This window comes from Hirundo rustica, chromosome 9 (genome assembly GCF_015227805.2).
Source record: "Hirundo rustica isolate bHirRus1 chromosome 9, bHirRus1.pri.v3, whole genome shotgun sequence".
In the NCBI taxonomy this organism is placed as follows: domain Eukaryota; kingdom Metazoa; phylum Chordata; class Aves; order Passeriformes; family Hirundinidae; genus Hirundo; species Hirundo rustica.
This window is the reverse complement of record NC_053458.1, coordinates 24395643-24408318: the sequence shown is the minus strand read 5'-3', so window position 1 is coordinate 24408318 and position 12676 is coordinate 24395643. Positions and strand designations below refer to the sequence as shown.

The 12676-nt window shown below is 44.5% G+C and overlaps 1 protein-coding gene across 3 annotated transcripts in view; it reads left to right on the top strand.

Annotated features, from left to right (window-relative positions):
* NIBAN1 (niban apoptosis regulator 1) overlaps positions 1 to 12264 on the top strand; it is a 63487-nt gene extending 51223 nt beyond the window's left edge. For all 3 annotated transcript variants that reach the window (XM_040073436.2, XM_040073435.1, XM_040073437.2), the window contains 8 exons: positions 753 to 857; positions 952 to 1114; positions 1901 to 2088; positions 2338 to 2499; positions 4501 to 4611; positions 5141 to 5248; positions 6940 to 7051; positions 8042 to 12264. In XM_040073436.2, coding sequence (XP_039929370.1) covers positions 753 to 857; positions 952 to 1114; positions 1901 to 2088; positions 2338 to 2499; positions 4501 to 4611; positions 5141 to 5248; positions 6940 to 7051; positions 8042 to 9714 — 2622 coding nt within the window. In that variant the 3' untranslated portion in view covers positions 9715 to 12264. The remainder of the gene's footprint in view (positions 1 to 752; positions 858 to 951; positions 1115 to 1900; positions 2089 to 2337; positions 2500 to 4500; positions 4612 to 5140; positions 5249 to 6939; positions 7052 to 8041) is intronic.
* The last annotated feature ends 412 nt before the right edge of the window (positions 12265 to 12676 follow it).

Here is a 12676-nt window from a genome sequence, read left to right as displayed (position 1 = left end):
GTGAATTGCTTTTGACAGACACTTGAGTCAGCAGAACTGAATGTGAAGTGCTGCTGTGGCATTATCTAGAAGTACCTAAATGAAACTACAATAAAAGTGTATTGCATATTCAAGGTATATTAGAGGTATATTACAGCAGGGTATTGTGTGTTGTATTTCCCTAGGGACTGTTCATGCCCTGTTTGACACTGGGCTGCAGTCAGAGTCCTCCTTTACTTGTGGTGCTCTAGTTCCTGCCACTTCCCTCTGCTGGTGTGGATGCATGCCTCAGATCCTTCTGGCAGCTGTAATACACGAGGTGCAGTGTCTGGAAGCACTGACATGAATGAAAAAGCCCTGGCATGATGAAAATGGAAAGTTGAGGGGTGTTTTTGCACTCTGTATTGGCTCTGCCAGCAGCTGGGTAGAGCATGGATATGATCCTGAATGCGGATTGTGCTGGGCTGTTGGTGCAGTCTTCTCAGGCCAGAGACGGTTTCTATAAATAAAAATGTGGAGAGGGAGGCCTAGAATCCCAAAATCATATGTATTTTAAGTCTTGCATATTTATTTGGTGCTTTGAGTGGGACGGGTAAGGAAGGAGTTGCAGTTCAGATCTAGGCAGAGAGTGCGCAAAGCCTCCGTGGGTAATTCCTGGCAGCCGGGAGGGACAGCTGAGCCACTGCCTGCACACATCGCTCTGTGCTGCAGTGCTCAGCCTTCAGGTAAAGAACAGGGTGTGAACTTGTCATTTTCCTCTCCTGACCGTACAGATCCTGAGCAACCTGGTGATGGAGGAGCTGCTGCCTAACCTCCAGACGATGATCCTGCCTAAAATGAAGGGAAAGAGGAACGACAGGAAACGGGCTTGGTTTGGGGTAAGGACTGACACTTGCAGAGTGGCTGTTGCTCATAGCAGCTCTCTGTGGGTGCTGATTCTGATCTCTGCTTCTCAATTTGATTTGGGCCCAGATCGTAGAGGAAACCTATGGCTTAGTCCAGCAGCAGGTGGCAGAAGAATTAAGTACCTTGAAAGAAGAATGTAGAGAATTTGCAAAAACTCTTGAAGGGACCATTCGTTCAGACATGGATCAGATTCTGAACTCCAAGAACTTCTTAGCTGGAAAAATCAAAGGTTAGTGGAGGAACAGCTTTACTTTGGAGCATTTCTCTGTTTCCCATTGTGTCGCTCGAATTACCAGATGTGCTTGTTTTGAAATCCCTATGCGTTTTGAGAAACCCGACTGGAGACACCCATTTTCAGAACACAAATGAGCGTCTGCCGTATTTGATGGGAACTTATACCTGTGGCCACTGTGAAAATACCGGGTCTTTTCAAATTGGAGCTGACAGGTTTTGAGTATCCCGATCAGAATTCATTCTGCTTTCATTTTCACTTGCACAGTCTTATGTAGTGAAGATACAGGTCACATGAGCATAATTAAAAGACCTGATCTCTAGGAATGCACCACAAAACCAGGTTCTGGTTATGTGACAAGTACATGGGCTTCCAAAGAATATTTAAGCCAAAGGGCTTCTTAGGTGGTTTTTAATTAATGTGAAGTAATAATAATTTTGTTATGAATATAAAAAGGAATGTAAAGAGCAGGCAAAATGTTGTTGGTGCTGCTTAAGCTGGCAAATATATAAATAAATAAATAGCTGATAATCCTACTCAGAGCTGCCCTTTCCTCTGTCCTCACAATGCCCCCAGTTGTCAGTGTTTGCTTAGGTGAAGCTTGGGACAAGAGTTTTCATTGTCACCCATAAAGCTGTGAACTCCTTTGACACCCTCATCGCCTCTGTGGAGGTGTGACTCCTAAGAAAAATACAAACCCACCGAATTAACGGTAAAGAGATAAGTTCCAATTACTTCTTTCACTGTCTCTAAATGCAACTGTTGCCCTGTGTGACCCTTCAGGCAGTGTTTCTGAGCCTGCCCAGAAGTGCTGCACAGAGAATATCCAGCCATTTCTCACCTCCATCCTGGAGGAGCTCATGGGCCCCGTCAGTTCTGGATTCACGGAAGTGCGCTTGCTTTTTGATAAGGAAGTGAATGAAATCATCCAGGACTTCCAGAAGACTAATGACATGACCAGGCTAAAGGAGGTAAGACAAAACAGAGCTGGAGCCTTTATATCAGCACAAGTACCTTCTGGCTAGATCTTGGCTGGCAGCAGGATTTGCTTTCCCAGGTGGAAGCACGTGAGCACTTGGTTTTGTCATTTAGAAAATCTTGTGGTATTTGTGCAACTGGAGCGCAGACACCAGAATTTGGGTTAAAGGCAAATTGTTACATTCTCTATTTAAAAATTGACCTCTGGTTGCTTTTCTTTCAAAACCTGTATGGGGATGCAGAACGTGGATCAGCTTATGACCCTGCCCTTCAACTCGGTGAAAATGGAGCCCTGCTATCTGAAAGTGAACATGCTCCAGGAGCTCCTGCAGGACCTCAAGAGCCGCTTCAAGGTCTATCACATCGATTTTGTCATTCAGAGGACACAGAACTTCATGCAAGAGGTACTATAAGATCCAGTTTTTCCTCCTGGGAGAACAGGTTAGGTTTGTCCTGTGAATCTGCTTCAAAGTAATCTTGATAAAAGCAGCAAAAGAACCTCAGAGTGTCGCTCAGGCGAGGTACAAATAACAAAACCTGAGAAAAGCAGCTAGAAGCTGCTTGACACTTATATTTGTGACACTCTGTGTATGTGTGAGTCATTCAGCAAGGTGTGAAAATTTTGGATGGATCATCTGTTCCCCTGAACTTTCAGGTTCTGAAGTCCCAGCACCTCAGCACCCAAGAAAGCTGTGTGTGTAACTAGTAGGGTGGCTAAAATTCACCTGATTCCCTTTCTCAAGACTCGAGTTTTCAGGAAGAGTCTTAAATGTATTGTACCAGAATGGAATGTCTCTTCCTTGGTAGTTGATTTTCTCATTAACATAAAGTAAAGCAATTCATGTTAGAAACTCTGAGACAGACAACATCTCAGGGTGTAGGTGCTTTATCCAGCCTCACTTTTCAGGGGACTGGTGGAGGTGACAATCGTTCCAGATGAAAACTGAAATCCACCTCTGTGTCCCCTCTTCTGTGTGTTGGTATAGGCTATAATTCTGCTTTGCCTGTATTTCTCCTGGATGCCTGGCCAGAAGTCTCTGAGGAGCTGGCCAGTGAACTGATTACAGTTGCCAGATCACAAGGCACATTTGGTCTTGGAGCTCTAAACTGAACCTGTGATTTTAATCTGTGTTTGGGATATTTATTAATCTGCTCAGTAACCTTGTGAAATGGAGCTCGTCCAGATCAATGGAGTAGAAGTTATGAATATGGAAAACAAGTGTCTAGGACAGTACTGGGATAGGGTTTTCCTAAAAGCAGCTCTTCTGAGTACAGCCAGGACCAGCAGCCAAGGAATTACTCAGAAATAAAATTCTGATTTCATGTCTGGGTCTTTCAGGGGGTACCATTCCAAAATGCTGCCAAATAAAGTATCTTTCACTTTGTGAAAACCATGAGTCAAGACAAAGAAGTTGACAGAAAATAAATCCCATATAAACCAAGAGGTCGTTTTTTGTTTTTTTCTGAACAGAAGTCAAAATTAACAAGAAATAAGTTAAATTATAGCACAAGTTATTCTAAACATGCTGTTATTGCATCTTCCTCTTTAAAAGGCTGGTATTTTCCTCATAAATATATTGTGTAGTTTCCCTTTTTGTCCATGGACGTTTATTTCATAATAAGTAAAATCAGACACGTCTGTGTTGGTGTAGTATTTCGTTAAAATATACTTGGCGCGGAGGGTGGAGCAGGATTCCTTGCCTTGGGAGCTTGGCATCCTCTAGTGGCCAATTTCAGGAAATCTGGGAGCACGCTGCTCAACCGGTTGAAGGAATGCCCCCCCTGCATATCTCCCTGTACTTAACCAACAAGAAAATGTTAAAATTTGAACGGGAACAGCTAAAGAAAAGGCAAAGCCTCATTAAATAGACTCAACTGCCACTTGCAGAACGGTTTGTCTGAAATATCTTCAAAGTAGGGGTGTATCATTCTTAATGATAAGCTGAAAATATGGTAAATGCCAGCTTAGCTTAATTCTGTGAGAAATGATTGCTCTCTGTGTGATTTTGCTGATTATTATTTGTATTATAATGAAAGTGACTGAAAATAATGTGCAATATTATTTAAACACTTTGTTTATTAATGTTTAATGGTACAAGTCAGTGGGAGTCTTCTTACTAGGGATAATGAGTTTTGACTGTGGTCTGTGTCACAGATAATCAATTCTACATTTTGGCTCTGTTTCCATCAGTTTGGGTGGTGACATGAGACCAGAACTGTACAAGAAAGCTGGGACAGCATGATAATGATACCACAGCTTTAATTTTATTTATTTATTGCAGCATTTCAGTGCTCTTCAGAGCACCTTCTCAGAAACACCATTTAAATTAACAGTTGCACTTCTCATGTTTCCAGGAATTTGATGTTACTGGTCTTTAACAGACTTTTTTAATTACTATTTTTAGCTGATGGAAAATGCAGTTTATACTTTTGAGCAGCTGTTCTCTCCAAGCCACCAGGCAGACTCGGCCAAAGTTGCAACAACCATTGAAAAAGTCAAGCTGAGAGTGCTGAAGGTAAATGTCATGTAGCACATTTGCAGGCTGCCTTTTTGGAAACAGAGAATATATTTGATATGAATGTACCTCTGCATTTGAAACAAGATAAGCTTTTACTGTCTAGCTGAAAATATTGATTTGGTGCCTGTTTGGGGGATAAAACCTAGTTCTGGGAAGACACTTATAAAGTATTTGCATGTGCAGTCCCTTTAATTGTAGGTAAATCAGATTATTAATATGCTGTGGATCGGGATAAATAATTTTTAATTAACTTTATAATTAGCCTGCCACTACTCTCAGAAAGGGCAGTGCTGAAATATCTGGGGAGGGCAGTTGGGGGCTGTTTCTATCCTAAGAGTTAGAAGAAGCGAAAGAGATCCCAGAACCTAGATTTTAGAGTGATTTTGTAGAAGCTGGACTAACCTGCATGGCCATTCAAACCCCTGTGCACCTGTGATGCAGCAGCTGACAGGAACCAGTTCCCTGTGGGAGTGGTGAATAACCCCAGGCGTGTGTGGGCTTGTTTCTTTCTGGTGTGTTTTGGCAGCAATATGACTACGACAGCAGCACCATCCGCAAGAAGATATTCCAGGAGGCACTGGTGCAGATTACCTTGCCCACAATGCAGAAGACACTGGCTTCAACATGCAAACCAGTAGGTGTCTGTGACTAAAAACCTCAAAAACCAATAACGAAAGGCAGGGGAAGAACAGCACCTTGGCAGTAATTCCTTAACACTGTAAGGCAGTTTTCTCTCAGAGAACTGCAGATTTCCTGCCTGCTCAGTGCTTAGATTTTCCACTTCATGGGGTGGGTAGATGTGTGGAGCCCAAGGAAGATTTCAGGACACAGGGACACTGTGTATACAATTTGCTTTCTCAAAGGCAGTTGAAGTCCTTTGCCCATCCCTGGTTCATTCCCTCCCTAGAGATCTGAAGTCCCTCAAACTGAGTTCTTCTGTACAGATGGGATGCAGGGATGAGCTGGGCCTTGTGTTCATTCCTCTGCAGCAGCACCCAGAGGCACATCCAGGACCTGCCCAGCCTGTGCTCAACTCCTTCAGCAAGAGACAGCCCTTGCTGTTGGTGGTGTTCAGTGCAAGGGTTGCACAACAGTCAGGAAATTATCACAGAGACCATCTCTGTTCCCCTCATCAGACAGGACATGTTCAGTCAGTGAAGACCAGTTTGCTGGAGGTGGTATCCATGAGGCTGCAGCAGGGGATGGTTGGAATTCTGTTCACCTAGGCTCAGAATGAATAGTCTGAACCCTCTGAAAGCCCTAGGCACCCTCCTGTCTTATCCTGTGCCTGCTGAAAGGAGACTGCCCCAAGCCATCCTGGCATCCTGCCCTTCTGTTTCCATGGATGTTCATCTGCTCCCCTTGGCTATGAGCTCTCACCCCCAGTGTGCTGCTCTTGATTATGCCCAGTTGGTTTCAGTTTCAAAAACAAGTTTAAAATTAAGCATTTTGCCAAATTATACTTGTGAGTCTTTGAGTGGGGATTGTTAAAATTTACAACTTTCAAGAATATATTTAAAATCAGTCCCTTCTGTACATCACTCTCCTTTCCTTAGGATCCCCAAGTAATAGTCTCCTGTAGAGCATCAGCAGTGCCTTCAAGACAGGGTGTTTGTGCACAGGGACAAGCATTTTATCACCTGGAATATGTGTGCAGACACCGCATGCCTCTTTCACAGAGGAAGCAGTGCTGGAGCAAACTTCCACAAACCCCTTCTGTTTAGTTTTCCACCAGCCTTTTGTATTTGTGCCTCTGCAGAAAAGAGCAGCCAGCTCTAGAAGCCAAGGTGTGGCACAGCTGACAGGCCCTGCCAAGTCCTGACCTTTCACTTGAAAATATCCAGGTGATTTATATGGGTGCCTCTTCTAGAAGTGGGCAGAGGTCACTTAATTTACTTTTTATAGACCACCAAGCAGCTGCTTGATTATAATGATTCAGTTAGACAGCCTGTTGGGTATAAATCAGTGAGCTCAAACTGTTACACACCTATTAGAAAAACAACACCAAACCCCCATCTCCCTTGCACCATGGATTTGCCTCCTTGGACAAACAAGTTATGAGGCATATCCTCAGCAGCTGTTTGTTTCAGCAGGCAGTGATCTGTAGTGCTTTTAACTGTGGTTGCACTGCAGGAACCCTGTTTGGTAAGTACATAATTGATTGTGGAACGAAGCTCATGGAGTCATAGTTCAAACAGTGCACCCCAGGAGCTGTCACGGGGTGTTGCAAGACCTGCTCCATGGCATCTCCAAGCTATTTGTTTGCAGTAGGACTCAGAATCCCTCCGTTTTCTCCATCTGTTCCTTTCTTCCCTACCTGCACAGGAGCTGCAGAGATACGAGCAGTACATTTTTGCTGATTACACAAGTGTGATCCAAGTAGAGAACGTGTATGAAGAGATTTTATATCAGACACTGCTTGAAGAGGCCCTGAAAGGTGAGAACATTCTTGAGGTGACAGGAGTAACATTGCAGCCTGTGGCCCATGAGCTGTTCCCTCAGAGCTTCCCAGAGTCCTCACCTGGCTGTTCCTGTCCCACTTTCTCCAGTACTGGTGGTTACATCCCTACAGTGTTTTTTTTCATTTGGCTCACTGAAGATGTGCTGCAAGCCCTAAAATCTGAGTTATGAGGCAGCTTTACTAAACCCGTGGAACTCTAGAGTGATGGCTTGGCACAAGCCTTTTTCTAACAAAACGTAATTATGGCAACTTCACTTGATCTCGATTCCTTCGAGGGCCATGGAGGGAAATTTTGTCCTTCCTTATAAAAATTTGGTGATGACTAAATGGCAAGACTATGTCAATTGCAAGACCAAGAGAATTGCAAAGACTAATGGCAACAGAGATTAATTTCCTCAAATGAAATTAACTGCTAGATGCAGTTTCCAGTACTCACTGATGCCAGTGCAGTACTCCTTGCAGATCTCTCTGCTTCTGTGTCAGAAAACAAAACTATTCTTTATAAATATTATATATATATATATATGAATACTTATAAAATACTTGTATCTCTCTATATGTGCCTGTCTGACTATACCCTGGATAAAAGACAAGCAGATGTACTGCACACGATGTTTTCACAGATCACAGGCATTCCTGTTCCAAAACAGCAGTATAATAATTGTAACCGCTTTTAACACTTTTATTGGCATATTCAATGTAAATCCTTCTGCACTGAAGCATTACCATTATGCGTCGTGGGTCCTCTGCTTCAGAAATGCTTAGGTCAATACTAAAGTGCCGTTATTCAAAAAATAAAATCCCCATCCCCAGAAAAGAATTGTGAACTAAAATGAAGCAGAAAACGAACATTAGCATTGTCTTTAAAATCAAAATGTACAACATGAACTTGGGAAAGCACTGTATGTTCTCCCCCGTGCCTCTGTCAGCCTTCCCAAAGCAGTCTGGTGTTTGTGTTTTATGCAGTGATCAAAGAAGCTGCCGTTCTGAGGAAGCACAACCTGTTTGAGGATAACCTGAACGTGCCCTGCGAGAGCGTGTCCAGCCTGACGGAGCTGAGGACCCCCACGGGATCAGCACAGGGCACCCCCGCCAAGGTGCCCACAGCTGCCCGAGCTGAGAGCTCGGACACCGAGAGCCACGGCGAGGAAACGCTCGTCGTGACAGGGAAAATCGTGTGGGAGAAGGACGCTGATGAGGGAAAGTCACCAGACAAAGAGGCAGGCGCCTCTGGCAGCGCAGCTGGTGGTCAGGCCAGCAGGAGGGAAGCAGTGGCTGTTACAGACACTGGTGACAAACAGGAGTCCCCTTCGGCTGGCCGCACTAAGCAAGGAGCTGCAGAGGGACAACGCGCGTTGGAGAACGAATCGGAGCGTGTAGTGAGCACTGAGAGAGAGCTCGAGGCACAACAAAAACCTGTGGAGGAAAAAGTAGTTTTGGAGACTGACACTGCAGTAAAAAATTTTGGAGCCAGCCTTAAAAAAGAACTTAAGGTACCTGAAGGAGCAGCAGAGGAAGAGGTGACTTCAGAGAGTCAAACGGTAACAGCTACCGTGTCTGTCAGCAGCACTGAGAAAGCAAGCACAGAACAGGAGAAAGCTTCTGAGATAAAGCTCGCTTTCCCACCTGAGAGTGTAACAGATACAGACATTTTAGGGAGTGCCGAAAAGAAAAGCAAGGTAGAAAATGAAATTATGGAAAAATTATCTCAGAGTGAAAATGCAGTAGTAACAGGGTTTGAAGGTGATAGTAAAAAAGAAAGTGGTGAGAGTTCTGAGACAAAGATAGTTTCCCAGGATGGAAAGACAGGGAAAGCAGGGTTTGGGGATAGTCCTGAAAAAGAAAGCCAGTCACAAGAAAGGAGTTGTAAATCCCCCGATGATGTGAATGAGATAAGGAGTTTGCTGATGCTGACAGTTGAGATCCCAGCAGATACTCCAGCTGAGAACATAAAGGAGGTCTGTGAGGGCGAGCTGCTGAAGCTGCAGGAGCACCATAACGGGAACTCCGAGTTGAGTGAAGTGGCTGTGGCAGAAATTCACATGAGCCAGAAGATGAGGAGTGAAGATGCAGCAGAATGTGTGGAGTTCAAGGAGGAGCGGCCTTCCTCAGCCAGCCTGGGGCCAGATGGTACGAGTGTAGAGAGCGTGCCCAGGGGGGCACAAGCACCGTGGCTGGTGGAGAGCTCGGCTCCGCCTCAGGCGGCAAAGGCAGAGGTGGAGAGCAAGCCAAGTGTGTGGTCCCCGGGTGCGGGAGGTGAGAGGCTGCAGCCGGAGGAGCACACGGGAAATGCGGTGGAAGACAAAAGGCTGTACGGGGAGGAAGGAACAGGGAACAGCCACGCTGTCCCGGGGGAGGCTGGGACACAGAGCTCCTTTCGGAGCCCCGCTGCAGACGGAACCACGAAGGACGTGCCCATCCTGGATAGAGCAAACCCGGGCCCAGGACTGCTGAAGCCGGTGTCCCTGGTGCCGCAGCAGCCCCGGGGGCAGCCCAGGGCAGAGAGCACGGCAGACACGGAGCCTGGGGGGCGAGAGCGGGAGCCGGGAGATCGATCATCTTCACCCGCAGGAATTCAAAGCACAGGAGGAAAAGAACACCCAGGAGATGGTTCTGCACAGCAAAACTCGGAGGAGTAAAAAGCAGCTTTCAGCCCAGCCCTGCAGGACCGATTTACTCCAGCAATCCCTGTTCAGTTGTGAATACTCATTCGGGTCGGGGCTGGAGGAAATGAGCTTTGTTGTGGTGTCCCCAGCTCCTGCAGGTTTCCCACGAATCCCTTCCTGAGGGATGGGTGATGGGTTTCCTCTTGGTTAAAACCAGATTACTGCTGAGAAACCTTACCTGTCACTTCAAATCTGCTCCCTTTTAAAGCTAGAGAAAAAGTCTTTAAATGTGACCACTGAATGCTTCAAATGCCCAACTATCATCAATTTATTTTAACAACTTAGCTGTTCTTAGGGATCCTCTTGATTTTTCAATGCATGGTTTTGACAAGTACTGCTCTGATTCTGGTGGTTGGTACATACATACTCGAGGATGCTTTTAGTATTTGCATGCAGTATACAGGAAATAAAAACATTTTTTAGTAGTAAACAGAACCAAATAGTTGATTTAGTAGATTGCTGAAAAGCCACACTGTGCAAACTCTACAAACTGATTACTTAATTATTTTCAAGTTTTGGCAGATAGCAAAGACAAGCAAATAATCAGATGATATTTTTTTTTTTTTTTTTTTTTTTCCTCTTATTGCTGTATTTAAAAAGGGGAAAGTATGGGAACAGGTTTCTCAGTTACCCCTCTGCACTTCGGGGTTATTTAGCCTTCCAGAGCACTTTATGGCTATTTTGTTTCGTGGAAGGGAGGGAAGAGAATGTTTACAATAACTATAACCATTAGGCAGCATTTCTCTGGTTTAAATCCCACTATAAAATAAATTCACTTACAGATGTTTGATATAGAATATTGAGTCCTGCCATTCCCATTCACACTGAGTTACTCAGGTCTGCAGACCGTTTTAGGTGTGGAAATCATGTAATAAGTGGCAACCGTTGTAAAATAATGGAATCATTGCATGCAATTTCTAATGCAGATGTTAACCGAAGTGAAAGGCAGACAGAGGTTGTTTTACATGTGCTTAGATTTTGGAGGGCAGAATCACATCACAAAAGCAGTTATTAAAATGAGACAGTTGCTTTCGTACATACGATCTGTATCAAGCCATGGTCTTGGCACAGAGTTGCTTAACTGTGTTTTTTGCATCTCAGTTTGCACAGAAAAGCTTGGAGATGAAACCCAGGATTTTAGTAAATTGGCCTTTCAAATGCAAGACCTCACTTTAGAGGTCAGTTTAAGGCACCTTGAAATTCTGGCCCAATGTTTTGAGCCTGTTTCTGAATGTCATACAGTACAGGACAGCAAAGATTAATTATAATTGCTGCAAGGACTGCAGGATTTGTGCCTATAAAGACACGGGAAGAACTAACAAAGTCCCAGGAGCTTAATGCGTGTTAGCATTTAACTTCAGCATACTGTGCAAAGTCTTTTAATGCTATCAAAATATTCTTTGATACTAACAGAAAATTTACACTAGAGGAACGGGCAAATATTACTGTGTGAGGAAGGAACCTTGTTGAGTAACTGGATTAACTGCTCTGACACGGCAGTAAAATAAATGCAGTTCCTATTTATTCTAGAAACTGTATTGTGGTATGGAAAGGTGAAGATCACAGATGTTTTCCTTGCAGAAGTATTTTGACTCATTTCCTCCTTATATTTCATGCAAAAATACTAATTTGTAAACATACAAACCACTGCCAGCCAGTTTTTTTTTTTTACAAATCATTGGTTATTTCACTGTCAGCTGCTTCACCTTTACAAATCATTAACTATTTTAAATTGGTATTGAGTGTTAAGTGATTTCAAATTTATGAAGTGCTTGAGTTAAGCAGCAGCAAGCAGCCTTTTAAAGCTAAAATTAGGGGATGTGATGGGTTTTTAATACTTTTTTTGTTTGAAAGAATTAGCATGGCAGCAAAAGAGACTGCAGCCTCCTGCAAAAGGAAGCTAATTCTAATATGAATTAGATACAACTGTACAGAGAGAATTTTGCCTAAGTATTCCCATAATGGTAATTTTGGAATTATTTCTGTGGCAGGCCTAGATCTGGGTAATATTTTCCTGTTATAAGAGTTGCGTTGCTGAATGCAGATGCTGAGATGTTTTTCACCAGTGAGATGGGGAAGGATGGGGAAGGTTCAGCCTGTACATTGCCTGGTTCTGCAATTTAAATTGCAGTTCCTCATGGCCAGGGTACTTTTTTCTGGTTTTGGGCATTTTCTGCCCATTTGCAAATGGATAAAGTAGTGCTTTTCTAGTCTTTACTACAGTTGGTTAGAAGCGACAGCTTGGTCAGACGACCTCAGCAATCTGCAAGGTTACGTGGGACCACCTGATCAGAAATTATAATAACGCACCCATTTCATCATTTTTGTTGCTTTCTTGCAGTTGCCTTCACAAACTGGGAACTGTAATAAATCGCCTCTCGTGGCCTGTGGCCGAGAGTCGGGCTGGGGTGTTGAATTCCATGGGCTTTCCACTGTTTAAAGGCAAGGACACGAAACACATTGTATTTGCTTGGAACTTTGTACAAACGCTTGTCATGGAAATAAAGACGCTCTTCCCTTCCATTGCTGGGAGGCTGCTTTTGTGAGTGTGTGATAATTTGGGGGACTTTATCAAACAAACGTCCCTCAGGCAGCTGGGAGTCACGGAGGTGTTTCCACGGTGAGGGAGTTTTTACGGGAGCACGGAGTGACAGCGTGAGGGGGAATGGCTTCAAACGGAGTTGTTAGATCGGGTATTTAGGAGCAAGTTCTTCGCCGTGAGGGTGATGAGGCCCTGTCACAGGGTGCCCAGAGAAGTCGTGGCTGCCCCATCCCTGGGAGTGTGCCAGGCCAGGCTGGACGGGGCTCTAATTCCGTCCCTGCCCGTGAAGAGTCGAGCTGTGCAGCCCCTGCCATCCCGAGCCGTTCCATGATTTCCCGGCACGCTCCGCGCGTGAGGCTCGCTCGGAGCCGCTCGGCGCAGCGCCTGAGGGAG